Source organism: Lithobates pipiens, unplaced genomic scaffold (genome assembly GCF_037356315.1).
Source record: "Lithobates pipiens isolate NorthernLeopardFrog02 unplaced genomic scaffold, aLitPip1_a1.2 Scaffold_19, whole genome shotgun sequence".
Taxonomy (NCBI): Eukaryota; Metazoa; Chordata; class Amphibia; order Anura; family Ranidae; genus Lithobates; species Lithobates pipiens.
This window is the reverse complement of record NW_027507764.1, coordinates 116,350,125-116,372,384: the sequence shown is the minus strand read 5'-3', so window position 1 is coordinate 116,372,384 and position 22,260 is coordinate 116,350,125. Positions and strand designations below refer to the sequence as shown.

The window sequence follows — 22,260 nt, the reverse complement described above, 5'->3', positions numbered from 1 at the left end:
AAAATTTCTCAAAAAATCTGGAAGTTTTAATTTTACACTTACAGCTTTCAGTTTGTAAAAGACCCCACACACACACACACACACACACACACACACCATACCATATATTTTCTGAAGGCATATGACCTCAGGAATAAAAAGAAGGCGCTGCTGATTTTTTAGGCCCGCAGTATTTGTGCAGTTTTTCAAAACAATATTTTTGCTAAAAATACACCAAAACAATTAGCAGATAAAAACACAGCTAATTTTACAAAATTATTGCCAAATTCCTACCAAATATCAAAGCTCAACCTGAAATGATTTGATAAATAACAAATTTGTAAATTTGAAATTGCGACTTTGTGAAATAGTGAAAAGCGGAGGTACGCAAACGTTTCATAGAAAACCTGGACATTTTCCCTTTTCACTTACAGCTTTCAGAATTAGTACAAGACCCCCCAAGCCATACATTTTCTGAAAGTATATGGCTAGAAAGTATATGGGCAGTATCAACAGCACCTTCTGCAGTGTATACCTGCGGCGTATGGTCTGAGCGCTGACAGGCTGACCTCCCATCCCTTCAACCTCTGCAGCAATGCTGGCAGCACTCATACATCTATTTCCCAAAGACAACCTCTGGAGCACAGGCACTCAACTTCTTTGGTCGACCATGGCGAAGCCTGCTCTGAGTGGAACCTCTCCTGTTAAACTGCTGTATGGGCTTTTTCCATCTTGCTGCAGCTCAGTTTCAGGGTCTTGGCAATCTTCTTATAGCCTAGGCCAGGCATCACTAAATAGCGGACCGCGGTCCGGTTCTGGCCCCAGTAGCCATACTACCTGGACCATACAAATTGCCTGTGTGTCCTCTCCCCGCCGCCGGCTCCCCTGCCTTGTGCTGCTATGTTAACAGCATGGCAGGCATGCCACACACAGATCTGTCCCTTTGACGGGATCGCTGCACTACCCCCTCCTCACACTGCCTGTCTTACTCACACAAGATGAGAAGCACAGCCGCTATGGACAAAGGGGAGACTTTTTAAGTTAAGAAGCAGGTGATTGGTTGCTACGCATCGTGGCAGTCCCAGAAATCAATCACTCACCTTTAATGTGAAAAGTCCCACCCGTTGTCTAAGGCTGCCATGCTTTCCTTCTTGAGTGAATAAGGTAGGGCTCTGTGGGGGGGAGTACTGTGCAGGAGTTTACAATTGGGGTGCCCAGTCTGCAATATGGGGGGAGCCAGTCTGCAATATAGGGGGGGGGGGGGGGGGGAGTATGTAATGGGGGGTCTGGTCTGAGATGAGGGGGCTGTGACATGCAGGATATCATGTGGAGTCAAAGCACCAATATGACACTCCGACCTCCGCTAGAACAAAAATTTTCTGACCAGACCCCTGCGCATTTTAATTCACTACCCCTGGCCTAGGCCATCTTTGTGTAGAGCAACAATCCTTTTTTTTCAGATCCTCAGATAGTTCTTGGCCATGAGGTGCCACGTTGAACTTCCAGTGACCAGTATGAGAGAGCGATAACACCAAATTTAACACACCTGCTCCCCATTCACACCCGGGACCTTGTAACACTATCGAGTCACATGACACCGGGAAGAGAAAATGGCTAATTGGGCCCAATTTGGACATTTTCACTTATGGGTGTACTCACTTTTGTTGTCAGCTGTTTAGACATTATTGGCTGTGTATTGAGTTATTTTGAGGGGACAGCAAATTTACTCTGTTCTACAAGCTGTACACTCACTACTTTACATTGTAGCAAAGTGTCATTTCTTCAGTGTTTTCACATGAAAAGATATACTAAAGTATTTACAAAAATGTGAGGGGTGTACTCACTTTTGTGAGATACTGTATATAGTGTATGCGGCTTTACAGTCAAGGTTGGATACTTATCAGTGCTGAAGCAAGAAAAAAAACAAAACTGGCTTCTAGACTATACTTCATGTACAGCAAGACATCTCTGCAAAAATATATCTCCCCAAAACCCCCACCCCATCACCATGAACGAGCTGTTCAACACCTTGCAAACTAAATTGTTCTAGCACAGTAACCTGAATGCACAAAAAACAGGGTCATTAAAAGCAATAAGGTACCCATGTACGTGCCACAAATTCTGTTTTAAAACAGCTGTTCTACTAATGCTTGCAAAATGCTCATCTGTTTCCCTACCTGTTTAAATCACTGTAAATAGTTGTCTTGGCAAACCGAGCACACTTAACGATTTGGGAAGCAGGCTTAGTTTCTAGAGAGTTCTGTGCATTTTTATAACCTGCTTTCTGACACGTGGGCTTTTTTGCTGCAGCTGGCAACATATTGGGAGTTTGCCAAAAAGGTAGGAAGCCATTAAAAAGGCATATAAATCCTGACAGCACATACACTATTTAGAATGAAACGCAAGACAAAATAAAGACTTGGATACTCATTACTTTTTACTTTGTTTAAAGGAAACTAACCATGTAAGCTAAACTTTCTTTTAAGCTTTCAGTACTTAAATTATGACTGTTTCAAATTAGTAATTCAAATGCTCCCACCTAATACGATTTCTGATCTTGCATAATAGTTTTAACTTAAAAAAAAACAAAAAAAAAAAAAAACACATCTCTATAAATTTCAGGCTACCCTGCCTTCTACTGACCCTTAATCTATGTTATTAGTCCTTTCCCCTATTTACCTTATGACGCAAGATATAGCTCCCCTAAGTTTCAGATCCCACACTACCGCTGTTTCCGGGACTGCTAATCCAGAGCCACCATTGCTGCCATCTCTCTTCTGAGAGGACCACACTGTAGCCTATCCATTACGAAGTGTATCCTAGGCACTTCCCAACTGTGCCCTCTTAAGAAATATATTCCCTCTGTTCTTTCCTGCACAGTTGTTCCTTTTCTTTGGCCTGATCTTCAGATATGAAAATGTATCCACTGTACTAGCCAACTACTATTTTTTTTGTTTTTTGCACTACAACGCCATCATACTGTTTAAAGGGTTTGTTAACCCACATCATGTATTTTCTATAATCCGTTCTGCCATATATGTCCCACTGTGTGTCTGTTGTATAAAAAAAGCTGTATATACCTAATCTGTGACCGCTGATCAGCAGTCACGCAACTCATCTCTCCGTGTGACAGATGCAGCAGGAGGGACCGAGATTCCCCCTGCTGACGTCACTCTGGAGGGGAGGAGGAGAGAGCCAGAGATGCAGCACGTGACCACTGATCAGCGCTCACAGATCAGGCATATGCAACTTTTGTGTTTCTCATTTTATAAATATTGGTATGGAAGAGTCAATGTCCTGCAGGTACTGATATGGATACCTGAAGAAGGATCCAAACAAAGAAGTAAACAAGAGAAGGCACGGGGGCTGGTTCAGCACATGACTGTAGCCACAGGTAAGTAAAAAAACTAAAAATTTTGACTTAGCGGTAAATTCTGTATTGTGGAGTACAGGACATAGGCCAAATTATTCGTAGACTCCAGAGCCCAGATCTCTGCTCCTGAGTGTTCCACAGTGGGGATGCCAGGAAAAGGCACTAGGGTGAAAATAGGAGTCTGTGCTGTGAGTACAGTCCAGCACTGCTTTGGGTTACTGAGTAGTCAGGTACTTACTAAAGAAGGAAACAGCAGGGGCTGATCCATGTTGACCATGTAGGTTAAAAGGTCCATCAGTAATGGATGCAATAATCCATTAATAAAAAAGGACTCCTGAATAGGAAGGCTTTCAAAGTTCAAGTGGCATACCATTTCCAAGGACAATTCTATACATAATTCAGCAATCAGAGGTCGCAGAGTACAGCTGCCCAAACAAACTTACGAAAAGAAAATACACAATGAGGTGCAGTAACACCAGAAGGGTGAGGGAAAAGCAGCTAAAGTATATGCCTGATTGAAAGGTCTAGACAAGGGTAAGCAAGAGCATGTATAACACACACACACATACTATATATTCTGTTAGGCTGCTCCCACACTGGAACGGGAGGGCGTTGACTGTAAAACGTCGCTATTTTTAGCAGATAGTTTTTGTGGAGGTTTTCGGACGCTAGCGGGCGCTTTTAACCCCCGCTAGTGGCCGAAAAAGGGTTAAACAACGGTGCTGCCAATTCATTTCAATGGGCAGAAGCGGTGTATACACAGAGTGCAGGGGAGCTGCTTTACAGGTGCTATTTTTAGAGCAAAAGTGCCTGAAAAACACATCAGTGTGAAAGGGGTCTTAGGGTAGTCTAGAAACACTACAGAACTGAGACTTCATCAAAATAAAAAAAATTTAAAAAACATACGCACACTGGGACTAAGGGATTTAGGGAGAAAAGGTATGGGGGCTGAAGTGGTTAATGTGGTTGACTAAGGTAATTGCCAAGTAAGCAAACCCATTGCAGAAATGGGATCTACAGTGTACAGGTTTGAGGGCTGAAGTGATAGAGAAAAAAAAAAAACTTCCCCCACCATCATAAAATTGAACAGCTTCACAATCAAAGAAAAACTATTGATCAAGATAACAGTTCACAAACATTATAAAAACAGAAATGACTTGTATTTTATCATTCTTGGAACAAGCATTTCTTCCTAACTCATTATCAGTAAATGTTGTTCAGCTGCAATCAATGGTACAAAAAAATAAAACCAAAAAAACCCTACAAGAGTGCCTGCAGCTGCAGAGGTTTTTTAAAGCTCATTTTGGTGTAACTTATACTTGTGGTGGTTCGGGGGGTACACAATATAAATAAGTGGCTGATTTGCATTCCTTAAAGGGGTTGGTAAAGACTGAAGGTTTTTTTCTTTTATTTTTATTTTTTTAAACCTCAAAGCAGCCTCTGCTTTTAGCTGCAGCTCCCCCTTTTTCTGCTCCCCCCCACCCCCCCAACACTTTTACCTGAGCCAGATCTCGGTCCAACGCTGCCCTCTCTCCTCCTCCTCCTCCTCAGTGGACTCTGTACCACTGGATCCTTCTGCTGCCAATTAAATTTAGTGATGAGGAAGCAAGGGGCTGGGCCTAGCCATGCTGTGTGCGTCAAACACAAAGTGACGCACAAAGTGTGGCTTGGAATTGAGCTCACAAGATCAGACCCCTAGCAAGGAAGAGGATGGGGGGGGGGGGGGGGCAGAAGCGCCAGTGGGGGGACCCACTGGCACTGAAAGATCCGAGGAAGTTCTGTGCAAAACCATTGCACAGAACAGATGAGTACATCATGTTTATTATTCAAGAAAAATTAAAACTGAACCTTAAAATCCCTTTAAGCAGGAAGACAGTCAGACAGTGGGGTACATATGCTGCAGCCACAATGCTTACTCCCTATCGTGGTCGGTGGGCAATACTGTTGCCAAACGCAACATTCAAATGAATGGGGCTGTGCCGCAACTGTGAGCCTAACGCTGGGCTCATGGCGTGGTATATCTATTAGAACAACCTGTTCAGCGGTCGCCTTCCAAATGTCTGTCAGTTATACTTGTACTGCTCTGAAAATCAATCCACCACAGATTGCTCTTCACAGAGCCTCACATTTGGGGCAACATACAGCCACTCTTTTTTATGATCAGCTGTGCAGGAAGGCACCAGAAAGGTTATGCTTGAGCTCTTTTGAGACCAGACACATTTGTGTATATGTGTGTTGCTATGGCCAATTTTGCATATTGTCTTGTTAGCAATAATATGGTTAAGTTTGGTAAGAGCATATGTTTACAGAGGCCCTTCCCCCTTGCATTGATATGTAAATAAACCAGATGGATAGGTTTTGGAGCTGAGCTGGGGAAATTGGTATATGCAGGAAATGGGTGGGAGGGGCATGGAGAGGGTTTGAAAGAAACTTGTGTTTGGTTGACAGGACAAAGAGGAGACATGGCTGCCAGAAGCTGGAGAACTTTGTGAGTTGGACTGAGCAAAGGACCATGGAGGACACCTTGACCCCCAAGTTGAGTAATTGTTTAGTTTACTTAATGTGTACAAATTGTACATGCTTATATGTGTAGGCATATATTTTGTAAGCTATATGTTATGTTGTATTGTTCATCCTACAGTTTGTATGTGCAGATTTTTCCCTGTTTAGTAAAGCATTGATACACTTCAGAAGTCTAAGCTTCCTTGGTTTTACCACAATAACTTAATAGATAGACGTAAAGCATTACAATATGAGACCCTAAGCTTTAAGGTCCATAAAGTGCAAAGGCAAACTGAACACATTGCAACTATTTTGAAGATTTATACATTTTTCATGGGCTAAAAGTTTGTTTCACATGTGCAATTAAAAACATTACAAAGACAAATAAGCAAAATATGTGTTTTAAAGGGGAGGTTTAATTTATTTTTACTCCGATACCTATTAGGGTTGTCCCAATACCCATACTAGTATCAGTATCGATAACGAGCATTTGCCAAAGTACATGTACTCGGACAAATGCTCCCGATGCTTCACCAGATACCTGGACATTTGGCAGTGATCGGTGCGTGGGGGATTTACAAGCTTCTCCCCCTGCGGCTTTTATCTGCTTTAACGAAATCTATACAGCGGTGATCGGTGCTTGCAACTCTCCCGCACACGATCACCGCTGACTGTGACCACATCCTCCATGCCCCCTCTGTTCTGCTGTCCCCCTTTGTTCTTCCTCTGTGCCCCCCTCAGTTCTGCTGCTGTCCCATTCCAGTTTTCCTCCGTGTCCCCAGCAGTTCTGCTGTCCCTCTCCATGTCCTCCTCCTCCCTTTTCTGTATGAACCGAGTCAGTGATCACTGACTCTGTCCATTTACATAACTGAAACATTGTAACCTCCTGTGATTACGATGTCTCAGTTTATGAATGGAGAGGAGCCGCTGTCTTCTCTCCATTCATTTTAAGTGCAGCTGAGGCTGCAGAGAAAGGTACTGGGAAGTCTCTATCCTCTGTCTCTTTCTCTGTCTCAAGGGGGAGATATCAGGGGTCTGTTAAGACCCCTGATATCTCACCAAAGCCCCCCAACAGGGCTGATAAAAAAAACACAAAGTATCGCAATAAATAATAAAAAAAATTATCGTGAAAAAATAATAAAAATGTAAATAAACACACAGACACCGTAACTTGTTTCATTGAAGGAAAAAAACGTAAATGTAAATGCAGGTCAAGAAGCACCAGACAAGCCCACTGTACGTAAAACAAATGCAGTTCTTTTGCGATTTGCGATTAAAAGGTTATTTAGGCAACAATGACTCACTTCTGTGCTCCCTGAGACAACCGCTTTGTCCACATTGACCAGCTCCCGATCTGCAGTTTGGTGCACTCCTGGTGACCACTCAGCACAGCGGTAATGAGCCCAACAGTGACCTAGAAGACAGGAAAATGAAAATGTCAGATTATAAAGCTACCTTCCCTACAGAATATCTTTTAACCAAACAAAATTAAAAAGTGTGAAATAATCAACTCCTTTCTGATCTACCAAGGCCCCTCTCCATCAGTGCATGACCACCTTTAAAAAAATGAAGTAATAATCTTGGAGTACAGAAGAGGACACCAGCTGGATATTTACAGACTCTGGGTTATAGGCTACCACCTTCAAGTAATTGGAAACCAGTAAAGTTTTCTGGGAACCCCTGTAACATTACCTAACTTCATGAACCCAGTTTTTTTTTTTTTAACAGGCAATGCAGAGTAACATAGAAACGGGGAAGGGAAGGGAAGGGGGGTGTCCTATACTGTATTCCAATGTGTGGAATTTAAAAAGCAAGTCAAGACTCCTTTTGTCTTATGTGGCGATAAATGCAAACACTTAGATGCCTCCTCTCACGATCCAGTGCTGTCCTGGTTGCAGTTCTTCTCTCTTCACTTCCAGGTCTCTCAGGAGACAAAGGCAACAGTGGCTCCTGCTGCTGTCGGTCAAATCCTGTGAAGAGGGAGCAGGGGGCACTGCTGAGCTGCAATGTTTGTGTCTATAGACACAGGCCGGCTGAGGAATGCACCTGCATGGGTGCCCCCATAGCACTGTGCTTGCTATGGGGGCACTCGCAGAATGGTGGTGGACCACCACCAAAGAAGAGGTAAGTGGCACTTTGTGCAATATTGTTGCACAAAGCAAGTACATATAACCCTTTTTTCATTTAATTCAAAAATATTAGCCTTCAGAATCACTTTAATCATACAGTACAAGACAAAGGCTTGATATTCATAGATTCTGGACTATGCCCAAGTAATGAATGAAAAGGGTGGACAACAAGGCAAACAAAGCAGTGTCACCAGGTCTAATAAAACAAAACCAAGGGCCAAAGACCCAACTCAGAGTGCTGCTAAAAACCTCAAAGTCGAAGACTGCATATGCACTCTATGCATTAAGGTAAAAAACCTTCTGTGCTACAGCTGACCCCCCCGAGCCCATTTCTCTTACCTGTGCCCAATCGTTCTCAGCATTGAGGATGAGCCCAGCAGCTCAAGACGCTGTCTGAGGTCTTCATTTGGATAGATTGATAACAGAAGGAGCCATTGGCTCCCGCTGCTATAAATCAAATCCAGAGACACAGGGGTCCGGGGGGTGTCAGATGCAGCAGCAGGACTCGGGAGCACGCCAGCATGGGTGCCCCCCATGGGAAGCTGGGGACCCCAGTAAAAGGCAGATCAGGGCCGCTCTGTGCAAAACCCTTGCACAGAGCAGGTAAGTATAACATGTTTGTTTAAAAAAAAAAACCACCTTTACTATCAATCAAGCACAAGACCTTGTGATGAGTTGTCTTATCCACCTGGCAATGGTGGACTCAGAAGCCGGGTGTCCTGCTTGTCCTTTTACAAAACCCTGTTGAAAATCCAAAAAGAGTCTTTTTTTTTTTTAAATAGACACCATGGCTGTCGGATTGACCCTGACACCTCTGATTATAACCAATGTTTCTAATGTGATTAGAAACAATAGACAGAAATTTCTTTGGGATGCTTTCGAGCAGGGCATAAAGAAGGAAGAAAAATGTCCTTATGGTAGAAGCCTCAGCTTATCTTGGGTAGAAATTGGGGAACTGGATACAAGTCAACTTTATCCTTGTAAATAATCAGGGAAGACTCTTTGCATGAGAAAGCTAACTCAAACCTTCCAGACAGAGGTGATGGCCACCAAGAAGGCCACTTTGCAGGGGAGATCACCCAAGGGGATTTCCATAATGGGTTCAAAAGGTGGTTTCTGCAGTACCAAATTGAGATCCAAAGGAAGCACACGATGCTGTAATACGAGTTTGATCTCTTAGACACCTTGAATAAAAGGTTCTAACAAGGAAAATCATCAGAGGTTTCTGAAATAAAATGCCTAAGGCTGAGACCTGTCCCTGAAGAATAGCAAAAGGCAAAAGTCCAGACTATATGAAGACAAGAAAGCAATGTACAAATTAACCTCTAGGGTTGAGAAACAGGTGTCAAACTAGGTGAAATATGGTTAAGTATTACATTTTTTTCCCAAATGGCTTCTCTAAAGGGCTCTGAATAAGGTGGGAATGACAAAGTCTGAGATATCTGACTGATGCATGAGAAGCAGGATGGAGAACAGGGGGGCCTTAAGACATAACATCTAGCCTGTTTGTAAGAAACCAGGGGTCATCTGGGTCTGTGTACCAGGTTCATTTGGGCCAGTTCGGTTCAATGAGAACCACTGAATTTTTCTCTCCCTTTTTTGCATAGCGATCCAAGAAGAATCTGCACTAAAGACTTGTAGCATAGTCAGAATAAACATGCCATGGAATTAACAAGGCATTCCCAAATCAGTGCTGGAGGATCCTTAGTTCTGGCCACAAACTGGTATAACTTGTTGAATTTGGAGGAGGATGAAGATGTTGGGATGAAGGGACCATTCCCCCAGATCCAGGTGGTGACAGGTGAGGGAATCCATCTGCCATTGTCCACTCACGGAATGTAGGACAGTGGTTCACCACACAGGGGAGAACCAGACCTACTTGTTACTAAACCAACAGTAAAATCAGACTGTATATGTAGTAAAAGCATGCTTGTTAGACTCTCTGTGGAACCTAAGGGGTTAATTCTGCATATTGTGTAAAAAGGCTATTTGATCCTGTCTTCTATGATCCTCCCCTTCTTCCACTTTCCCAATCTATCTCCTGATAAGACAGAGCCTTTGGAGTTAATCTGCACATGCCCAGTTTGGAGTGCATTGCTAGAGAGTTTTTGTTTCTTGGGAGGGTGCATGTGATCAGCGCAGGGCCAATCAGCACTGTGCAGACAGGGGGGTCAGGGGTCCTGCAGCCTCATAGGACAGTCAGAGTAGAATGAAACTCCTCTTACAAGCTTTAACCAGACACTGATAGAAGTCACAAGATTGATAAATATTGCTGATGAGAAAAAGGTATTAAGCATTAGTAATTTATATTTACTAAAATAATTGCATTTCCATGTTCTGTGTACTGTAGTAGACCAGATATAGTGAATGCAGGGATCTGTATTTTAGTAACACTGTAAGGTTGCCTGTATTCTGGTATCCCCTTAATGATTTATTTAGGCCACTGTAGTAGCATTGTCTTACTGCACCCCGATGTGCATCTCTGAAGAAAGGGAGTCCAGTGATGCACAGCTCATTTTAATGCTCTGAGCATCAGGATATTGAAGGGCAGCTTTGCTTCCCTTGACCAGGTTTTCTTGGACTGTGAGAGAGACTGGAACACAAACAACTTTACCATTTTCTATGGAGGGTTGAAAATCCAATACAAAAAATAACGAGTTCGACTGCATCGAAGCATAGGAAGATCAAAAAGGGAGTGTGTTTGTACCAGGTCAAAAGAATGTGTTGAAGAGGGCTTGAGTGGAACAGAGCAAGAGGAACAGCTTCAAATGAAGCTACCATAAGGTCAAGGACCCCCATGCAAAATATCACAGAGGGATGCATTTCTGATCTTAAGGTCTGAGCAAGGAAACTTGGAGAGGCAAGTTTGTTTCCCAGAAGGAAAGTCTCTGCCTGTGCTGTGAATAGAATGAGGCCTAAGTATTCAAGATGTGTGGGAAGGCTGCAGAGCAGACTTTTGAAGGTTTATTACTCAGCCAAATTGCCTAAAGATATCGGATAGTCATTTGGGTGTTTACAGATAATTTTCAAATTCTTAGTAAGGCAAGCAAGCACCATTGTGAATACACAGGGAGCAGAGAATAGGCCAAATGGCCAGATGTTTACTTAGGACTGAGGCATCAGGGTCTACTATTGGAACAGTCTGCTTTAGTGATTTTTTTATTCCACTGGATATAGCTTTTAAATAGAAGAGTGGAACATTTTTCAGGAGTACTGCAATTATAAACCTGCCCATTCTATTTGTTCTTCAATGTAGATAGTGTTCCTAGACTTTGAAGGTCTCTTAGTACCCGAACGGGCATGGCAAGTATTTTTGCGCACAGCATATCTGAGCATATCCTACAAAGGTGAGAATTTTTCATGAAGCTATGGTATCAGGTGTGTAGGAGCCTGGGGGTGAAAAATCATCTGCAGGCTCATCTAGCACTAATTCCAGGTCCTCGTCATTCGCCTCCGGTTTTTACCACTTCTAGTCACTTTTGACTGAGGTTGAGAAGGTGGGAATGAAGGAGCATGGCGCTTTTGAGCTCTGGACAGGGACTTTTACCACAATACTTTACTGTAGGAATGGTGGTATTTGGATGGTCAGCTGTAGTGGATTTCCGCCAGGCATATTATTTGGTGTTGAGGCCAAATAATTCAAGTTAAGTCTCACCTGACCTTAACACCTGTATCCATGTGGCCTCAATTTTCAAGGTGTGTTAAAGGTGGTAAGACAAGACTAAAATTTAATTATTTGGCCTAAACACCAAATGATATGTCTGGCAGAAATCCCATACAACTCAACCAAATATCACCAAATTCTTGAGGAAAATCTGCTGCCCTCTGCCAGAAAGTGGTCAATGGGAAGAAGCTTTACCTTCCAACATGACAATGACCCAAAGCACACAGAATAAATGACCACACAGTGGTTGAAGGAGAAAACGGTGAACATCCTTGCATGTCTTGGTCAGAGCCCAGACTTAAACCCCATTGAAAATCTGTGGCATGACTTAAAGACTGCAGTCCACAAACAGTCACCATCAAATTTAACTGAACTTAAGCAGTTCTGCAAAGAAGAGTGGGCTAATATTGTAGTCTAGATGTGCAAAGTTAGTAAAGACATATCCCAACAGACTAAATTCTGTAATTAAAGCAAAATGTTGTCCAACAAAATACTGACATAAAGGGGTGATCCTTTTTCCAAATCAGTGATCGTTTTTTTTTTTTTTTTGTTTGACATGTTGGTGTTACATCTTTCACTTGGATGTTATAAGCTGCACAAGTAAATACAGATGGATAAAACAAAAACTGTGTCCGTCTTCATTTCAGGATGCAAAGCAACAACATTTTATCATTTTAAAGGGGGGTTATTCTTCTCTATACCCACTGTACTGTATATAGCTAGATGCTAGCTGAATTTTCTAGAAATGTTGGTGGGACAATAAGTCTCAGCAAGACTGTTAAGCGCAATCTCTGTGAACTGTTTGGATTACCACACCTTATTGCCTGGCATTGGATCGTTGAGAAGAGACACAGCAGGGAAGGTGGATGAGAAGCACAATCCTTGGAATGATGGACACACTGCTCCACCCCAAAACAAAAAACTAAAGTTTTCATATGGCTTCACAGCCAGGGGGGGAGCTAAGGAAAGTAATAAACAGTGAGCAGTTCTAGAAAGTTCTCAGTGGCATGTGAGGCAAGATGAGGGAGAAGATGTGCAGAGCTAGAGTTTGTGGAGACCTTCTTTTCTGCAGTGTGGCTTACCTCTCTGAATAGGGAGTCTTCAGCTCCTCTACGCTGAACTGCCAGCCATTTAGAAAGGTCTATAATACCTATATAATGGTCACCTCACACAAGCCTTTGACTGTTTACCTCAAAAACATTTCACCAATTACCTCAGACAGTTTTCAGATACCATGGGACACCTCAAACTGCCTATAGCTGTGGAAAGGTTGGCAACCATTACTGCAGCTTACATTAATAAGGCGTAGGTTTATCAGTGTTCTCCCAAAGTTTCTCAGCAGTAACATTCAGTAGCTTCAACTCAGGTAAGCTGACGCTTAACCACTTCAAAACAGGGCACTTTTATCCCCTTCCTGCCCAGGCCATTTTTAAGTTTTCAGCACTGTCGCATTTTGAATGACAATTGCGCGGAAATTTGGCACTGTACCCATATGAAATTTTACATTTTTCTCCCCACAGAGCTTTCTTTTGGTGGTATTTTATCAACACTAGCTTGTTTATTTTTTATGCTAGAAATAAAGACTGAAAATTTTGTGGGCGGCACTGATAGATGGCACTGCTAGTCAGCTCTGAAAAGGAGACACTGACGGGCATTACTGATGGGCATTGTCTTTACTAATGGGCACTGATTGGCATCACATGTGGGTACGGGTGGGAATTACCGGTGGGGCACTGATGGCTCTGCACTGATAATCGTGGTTAATAAAGTGATTGTAAGGGCAAATAAAAAAAATAAAAAAAAACACACACACACACACACACACACACACACGTCTATACTTACGTGCTCTATGGAATGGTAGCTCCTGGTCTCTCCTCTCTCTCCAGTGCACCCATGGGAAGCCACTTGTACGTGCTCGCACCCAAGCTCCGCTGCTGCAGCCATTGACACAGACAGCGGTGCTCAGCCCTACCCCCTTGTCACTGAATTAGATTGAAAGCACTGGGAGCTAATATCTCCCAGTGCTCCAGCAAAGCTAGCCAGACCCGTAAGGTAGGGGAAAGGAATGCATTAAGGTAAAAAAATATTTAGGCTTTACAACCACTTTAAGTAATAGGTTTATGAGGGGCCCCTCCACCATTGGAGTCCTTGGTCAAGTGGTAAGGACTGAAATTACATTAGTCTACTCATAAATTCAAGGATAAATTCACGGATATAATTCAATTCAAGGATATAAATTCAAGGATATAAATTCAAGGATATAAATTCAAGGATATAAATTCAAGGATATAAATTCAAGGATATAAATTCAAGGATATAAATTCAAGGATATAATAGAATAGTCCTAGGTCAACTTGCTGGAATAAAGTCTTTTTTTTATTCATCTCTTTGGGACCGTACCTCAACTTAACTCAGTTCCATAATAATTCTTTTTTTCACACTCCTTAAGATAATTATTTTGATCACCTTTCCTTTAAAAAAGTACTTTCGAATTCAAAGGGGACAGAGATAATCAAACGTCACCAATATACCACTGGAAAAGGCCCCAACTAAGCTAGCAAAAGTAAATATCTGGAGACTATTCCATCTTGCCTAATACCGATATTTGTCACACTATTTAAATTATTTGCCTGCAGGCAAATTTTGGCTTCAGAGGACCAGCTTTAGAGTCTTAGCGACAGCCTCTTGAATTTATTTCTTCTTTTGCTTTGCTGCTTTGTATATTTTATGGGTGGCCTTGTCATAACTGAAATTAAGATGTGCTGAAATCTGGACCCAGTTACCTTTAATGTTATACTCAGAAGTCAGTTTTATAATATGACAATATATTGCTGTGAGTGGTGTTACAAGTTTAGAAAGTTACCATTATTGACCAAATTGAATTCACTATATAATTGTATGACAATTTAACCTGGTGTCATTCATTTTGTCATAAGGGTGCAGTAGAGGTATTCCATCACTTAAACTCCATGAAAAAAATAAAAATAATAAAGCTCCAGAGGTATTACCAAACTAGCCACTCCTGCAGGGGAGCACTACACATAGTAATAAAATAATCCTACCTGTGGGCTCAAAAAAGGACTGGATGTGGACATCATCGGTCAGGCCAACTTGACACAGTTCATCCCAAAATTTACTGCCTTGTTCTTCCGATGCGGTTTGGGTTCCCACACTTGCATATGTGACATTATGTTGTGGAGATTTTATTCTGCGGAAAATAAACATAAGTATACCAAAATATAATTTACAGCATAAATCATTCAGTTTTTCTAAAAATACTCTTATGATATTATGTTTTTTTTCTTTGCGACTGTGTTGCACTGGTAGCTGGAAAACAGAAATGCATCTAGTAAACTAGCTGAGAGCATATGGAAAATAGGATCACTGAACAGAAATGCTGGAATTTATCCTAATGACAGCTATGCTCAAAACAGTTACAAGATACTGAACCCATTAGTCATTTTCACAGAGGACACAATAGGGTGGATAAAAAAAATTAATGATTTAAAAAAAAAAAAAATCTGATTTAAATCAAAAAAATGTTTTATCTAAATCTGATGTTTTAGATTTTTATCAAATTTATTTTAATAAAATGCTTTCGGAGTAAAAGTCTATTTAAAGATCATTTTCCATTTAAGACACAATCATTTTGTTTATTCAGCATGAAATGGCGCTTAGTTATGTAGCATAAGGCTGAATATTCCGCAATATTTAAATTTTTAGTAAACTCATTCAATTTATCCAAGATCTACAAGATGAGATAACATGCAATGCATTGATGCAGACAATCATGAGATTAAACAAAGTTCAGGAGTATTCCTTTATCCCATTGTTTTGCAAATCTATGTACACTGCAAACTGTATGATTGAATCTGTTCTTATATCGATGTTTTACTAACCTGACAGCTTATTATTCTAAATAGGAAACCTTAATTTTGTTTGCAAATATTCTAATGATTCTAACAACCAGAAAGAATAAATCCTAACTGTACTATTGTTATTCTAAATTAAAAAGAAGTCTCTTTATTCAAGTTTGATAGCCCTATACAATGTTAAAACTTGTATTATTAACTTGTATTGCATCATTCTCAATAAATTAATTTTAAAAAGAAAGAATAAGTCCTTACTTTTAAAGCGCACCTGTCATTTCAGATCCATCATGGCAGCGCATGTTAATGGGCATCCACTCACCTGCTGCCACTACGTCCCTAACCTAATTGTTGTGTCGCTGCGGCATCCCAAGCCATCCCATTAAAGTGAACAAAGCTGTTGGTAAGGAAGAGCCGAACACTCTCCCGGTTCGGTTTGCACCAGAACTTGCGAACAGGCAAAAAATTCAGATGAACACACACACATAGTTAAAGCCTATGGGACACAAACATGAAAAATCAAAAGTGATCATTTTAAAGGCTTATATGCAAGTTATTGCCATATTCCTTTAAATTTCATGCCTGTGGGGGGCGCATGAGCGGTGCTGAGCGAGATGGATGCCTGACACTACGTAGGACACAATCAGCTGCCAGAGGGCAATAATCTGCCTTAAACCCACCACCTCCAACAACCCCTCAATGTACAAAGACACAGTGCATGCCATCAAGGAAAAACTCCCAGGGCTCCACTCAAAAGTCACTCACCCACTATCTTCTCTGCACTAGGGAGCATTACATCCTGTCCCAAAATGGCTCAGTGGCCTGAGCACACTCCCATGCTCCGACGGCCTTCTCCATGTCGTCCATCCCTGGCTACCCCTCGGATCCGGGAAGTGAGTATACCTCTTTGTCAAAAGCTGACCTAGATGCTAGCCTGGAAGAGATGTACAATAGACTTGCTGCGAAATTCAAATCGGAACTGCACAAAACCTCCCATACACTGTCGCAGGAGATTGCAGCTCTGGGTACTAGGACTGAAAGGCTAGAAACTAAACATGATGAACTAATCCTGGCATATAGCGATCTCTCAGTGGGGAGCATGAGACATTATCAACAGCATTTAACCAAATAGTCACAAGTTGCAGACCTGGACAACAGGAATAGATGCAGTAACTTGAGTCTGTGGTATGCCAGAGTCGGTCACAAATCTGATTCCCACTGTCATTAGATTGTTCAAGTCTCTCCTGCTGGACTGCAAATCTGTGGCCTTTACATGCAACAGGATCCACAGGGCCCTCAGACCGAAATCCACACTGGATAAACTGCCACGCCACATTATCCTATGCATGAAGGATTTCCCGGCGAAGGAAGACATCCGATGGGCTGCCAGAAACATGCCACATATCACCCTGGATGATTATACTGTTGAAATCTATCCGGATATCTCGCCCGCCACGCTGGATAGGCGTAGGAGTATGAAAGAAGTTACCACAGCACTTTAATCAGCTCAGATCCGCTACAGATGGGGCTTTCCATTCAAACTGGTGGTTCTGCATAATGGCTCCACATATGTTGCCATTATGGTGCTGGAGGGTCAAGAGATCCTGGTGAAATTGGGCCTCTTGAATGCAGAAGCAGTACCTTGCCCATCCTTGACCCCCAGGCCATCTCAAATTTGCCACACATCTAGACGGGATAGAAGTATTCAATATGAAACCGTTAACGACGACGCAATAATACAGCTAACGCTATGAACAGCTGTTTGATTCAACGACGATGCATTTTCAGTCTTACAGCATCCATTTTGTCAGGAGCCTGTCGCTTGGTGCTGATGCATTACCTCCCTACCTTGCAAGGATGCCAACTTTTTCTACAGCAAGGTTCCTTTTAATGGTTCCCTCTTTTTGTTTTTGAGACAGGTTATGTTGCGCAGCTGGGTTTGAGATCTAGCTGACTCAGTTTTGTTCTATTTTCAGGATATGAAAATGTTCTTGATCCAGTTTGTTTTTGTTTCTTTAACATTCAGATTTTTTTTCTCTTTTGTTGTAAATCTCAGTTGTTCTTGATCATTCAGTTTCTTATAGGTTCTCATGAAGTAGGTAAGGTCATGGTACTTTCATTTGATGATTGGGTTTTATCTGTGTTGTCCTCATTCTGTTACCAGCGAAATGTGGCAGCACCGCCTACAGTAATGGGGAATGAGGGTATAGGCCCCACATTTGACAGCATCTTAAACACCTGCTCTTATTCAGCTGACTGTACATTCTATCTGGTCTAATGGCAATTGCATCTCAACGCCAAAGGCTTTAACTCATCCATTAAAAGGCGCAAGGCCTTCTCATATTATAAGTAACTCAAAAGCTAAAATTTTATTGATTCAAGAGACACACTTCTCTGAATCCTCCCACCCCAAATTCTTTCAACATTCCCACAATCCTTTTACATGCTTTATTCCTCAAAGAGTAGGGGTGCTGCCATATTTCTACAAGCCTCCTTCCCACTGGAAGTTCACCAGATTTACAAAAATAAAATAAGTCACTTTGTGATAATCAAATGGGTCATACATAATCAGGAGCTTACTATTGCTAGCATTTACGCTCCAAATGACTCCTCTGCCTCCTTCTTCACATCCTTTTTTGATATACTAGCAACATTTTGATTATAGGTGGGGACTTTAACATGGTAGCGAACCCCACACTGGACAGGTGTACAGCCTCCACTAGTTCTAAAGCCTTTGCAAAATCTTTCTTGCAAACATCTAGAATTCCAATTAGTGGACACCTGGCGAGCGCACAATATAGGAGCAAAGGAATACATGTTTTTCTCTCATCCCCACAACAGCTACGCAAGACTAGATTATATTCTGTCCACCCCTATTATCCTAGCAAACTCTACGGCTGCTTCCATACATAACTGGATATGGTCAGACCACCACATAACCTCGTTCACCTATGAGTTTATTAAGCTTGCCCCTACACCATTTACTTGGAGACTCAATGAGGCACTTCTCCCAAACGTAGCGATTGAATCAGAGGTTTGCCAAGCAATAGATGACTACTTTGCATTAAATGTCCTCCCGGAGAACCCCATTTCTACAGTGTGGGTTGCTCATAAGGCGGTACTGAGGGGTAAGCTCAACAGTTTCGCAACTGCCCGCAAAAAGGCTAATAAGCAAAAAATAGTATTGCTCACCGCTGAGTTGAACAGACTGTACAAAAATTCCATAGCTCTGAATTCAGAGCCTACCAGACTTTCCACTGAGTAAAAACACCTTGAATTGGACTCGCTGCTCTTGGCTAAAGCAGAGAAGGCCTTGAGATGATTTTTATTGCATAGTAACTAGTCTTGAACTATGTTCGCTAGAAAACTGAACCAGTCTCTTTGCCCCCGCATGTCTATAAATTGGCCACTCTTCGGGTTCAACTACTTCCCACCCACAGCAAATCAATGATTTTTGAAAATTTTTACTCATCTTTGCTGGCACCTCCCCAGACTGATCAGCTGAGAGTTTAGCTTGGTTTAACTCCATCCCAATCTACACTCTCACAATTAGACTCACTTAACGTCCCTTCTCTCTCAATCTGAGGCGATGAACATCATCAAGGCACTAAAGACAGTATCAGCTCCCCGGCTCTAACGGATTCTCTACCGTATATTATATAAAAAAAAAAAAAAAAAAAAAAAAAAAAAAAAGGGCAATAGCTTACCAGATGAAATGCTGTTAGCAAATATGCAACTCATCCCTAAGCAGAATAAGGACCACATTCACCCTCAGAATTTTAGGCCCATATGGGTTAACAACAATGACATTGAAGATTTTCAGCAGAATTTTAGCCGATAGGCTAGCAATAGTGATTTCCTCATTGATAGCCCCTTATCAGTCAGGGTTTATTCCTCACTGCCTTATAACAGACAACATCCGCCTAGCCACAGATTATTCAGGACGCAAACCTTTTCTCAAAAAAACAGTTAATGCCAAGTCTAGACATCCACAAGGCATTTGACAGTGTGTCTTGGAGCTATGCATCTCTCCTTTTACAGTGCTATGGTTATCAGGGAGAATCATTACAGGCCTTCCAAGCTCTAAATCAGAATTCCAGGACGTGTGTCAAAATCAGAGGTTGTAGCTCAGTTCTTCCAGCTCGGTAGGGGTGTCCTCTGCCCCCCTTTCATTTTCACTCTGGCTATTGAACCCAAAGCAACATCCAGACATTTCAGGGTATAACAAAGCATCCTCTACCTATTTTGCATGTATGCAGATGATGTGCTTTTATTTCCTACCAACCCCATGATCACATTGCCAAATCTTCTTCAAACCTTCTCAATATTTGCTAAAATTTCAGGCCTTTCACTAAATGTGTCCAAATCTATGGCCCTCCCTGTGGGGTTTGCTCCTGCTGAGCTGGCGATTCTTAAAATATCCTTTTACGTGGATCAAATCTTCCCTCTCCTATTTGGGTATAAATCTTCCAGGAGCTTACAATTTACCATTTGATTACAACATTCCTCCCATGATTTCTAAACTAAAACAGTTACTTAAATCCTTGTCGTCCTATGGAATCTACTTCCTTCGGAGAAATACGGCAATCCTCCCTAAATTGTTACATAAACTTATTTTGGGCCCTGCCTATTAAGAGAAGTCCTATCTTATCAAACTTCAAGCACACTTGAAGAGGTTCATTTGGAATGATAAACATTTGAGATTCTCTAGGGAAGTGCTGTATCGCTCTTATAGACTAGATGTTCTGGGAGTCCCTCAGGTGTGGCTGTATTATTTAGCCAATAAATTCATGCAACTGGCTCAATGGAATATCAAACACTCATCTTACCTATAGGACCTGTTTGAGCAAGATTCAATTGCCCCATTCTACCTTCCAGGGTTACTGTGGTCCTCTAAATCTCATGCCTCCATATTGAGCTCCCTGAATCAGGTAGTAGCTCCCTCCCCGGGTGCATTATTCCTGGGGGATCCTAGGCTCCCCTCTGCCTTTGAGAAGCCAGAGGCTCTTCATTGGTGGAGTACCCAGGGTTTGACCACATTGGAGGATTTTCAGCAGGACTCAAAGTATGTCTCATTCTCCCAGTTGGAGGCCCAAAATAATATTCCAGCAAGAGAATTTTATCGTAATCTTCAAACCACAATTCAGACACACTACTCTGATCCTATCGGACTCACACACCTTTTTTTGAATCATCATGCCAGACTGCCCAATACAGAAGGGCTTAATCGTAGAGCTGTATAAGTCTATGGAAACTGTAGGTGATAGCCCCAAAGTAAAGCGTATGACCCTTTGGGAATGGGAATTAAATATGGAATACGACTACCTGGTCTGGGAAACAAACTGGCAGAATATGCGCAAGTACACTAAATCTCTGCCTATACGGGAAACAGATTAATTTACCCGCTGGTAATATACTCACACGATTATGTAAGATTTACCCGCAGGCCTCTTCATCCAGGTTCCGAGGCTGTCCCCTCCTGGATTTGTTTTTATACGTGTACTGGGAATGTGATTTTCTGCAATCTAATTTGGAAGAAAACTCTGAGCTGATAAGTTGGCTGGGAGGCAAATAGCTCTGACACATAGCCACTGTATTTTATTTGGGAAAATCTTAGATATCCCAAAACACCTACTGAAACCAATACACACTATTTGTATTGCGTTGCAATGGGAAATTGAAACAAACAAATAAATTTGCAGTGGGAAATTGCCCTTAACTGGAAGTCTAACACAGTCCCATTAACGCAAGTCATCTTGCGTGTTGACAAAATGTTATCCGAAAAAATATTTCACACACTGCATGACTCCATTCCTACCTATGACGCTAAGTGGAACCCTTGGTTCGTCTACCGTCTTCAAGAATGACCCGAGGTATTGTTTTCTTTTTATTTTCTGTTTTCACCTCTTCTGGTTGCAGTTTTGTTTTATAGACCATATAGTCAATAAGATCATACTGAACCAAGATCTTTTAGTATAACTTCAAAGGTGTTCAATATTTTGAGGTTCTATGTATGACTTTGTATGCCAATTGATTTTTCAATATGTTGGTTTATATCTGATATTATTTTGCACTGTAAACCTCTATTGTAATAAAAACGCTTAGAAAGAATTTTTTATATATATATATATATATATATATATATATATATTAGTGTGCCTGGGGGGGGGGGTGTGGTGTCTATAGTATGCCTGTAAAGTGGAAAAATTACATTTCTAAAAGGAAAAAAAAGTCATTTAAATCTATTTGCGGCTGTATTGTTGGATCTCAGCAATATAGGTAAAACTAATTTAAAAAACGTCATGGGTCCCCATTTCCCAAGTCCATTACCAGGCCCTTTGGGTCTGGTATGACTATTAAAGGGAACCCCGAAACAAAATGTAAAAAAAATTGCGTAGGGGCCCCCCTAAAATTCATACCAGACCCTTATCCGAGCACGCAACCTGGCAGGTGGCAGGAAGGGGGGGGGGAATGAGAGTGCGCCCCCTCCTGAACCAAACCAGGCCATATGCCCTCAACATTGGGGAGTTGCTTTGGAGTCACCCCCAAAGCACCTTGTCCCCATTTTGATGAGGACAAGGGCCTCATTCCTACAACCCCTTCCTGGTGGTTGTGGGGGTTAGCGGGCAGGGGGCTTTTCATAATCTGGAAAAAAGGGGACCACCAGATCCCACTCCCCCCATGTGAATTGGTAACTGGTACATTTTACCCCTATCAATTTACAACAAAAAAAAAAGTGTC

At 41.8% G+C, this 22,260-nt stretch overlaps 1 protein-coding gene across 10 annotated transcripts in view; it reads right to left on the bottom strand.

Annotated features, from left to right (window-relative positions):
• The window catches only part of KMT2C (lysine methyltransferase 2C), a 407,832-nt gene that overhangs the window by 205,232 nt on the left and 180,340 nt on the right, over positions 1-22,260 (bottom strand). For all 10 annotated transcript variants that reach the window (XM_077491169.1, XM_077491171.1, XM_077491174.1 and 7 more), the window contains exons 5-6: positions 14,713-14,858; positions 7,159-7,268 (exon numbers count right to left, since the gene is read on the bottom strand). In XM_077491169.1, coding sequence (XP_077347295.1) covers positions 7,159-7,268; positions 14,713-14,858 — 256 coding nt within the window. The remainder of the gene's footprint in view (positions 1-7,158; positions 7,269-14,712; positions 14,859-22,260) is intronic.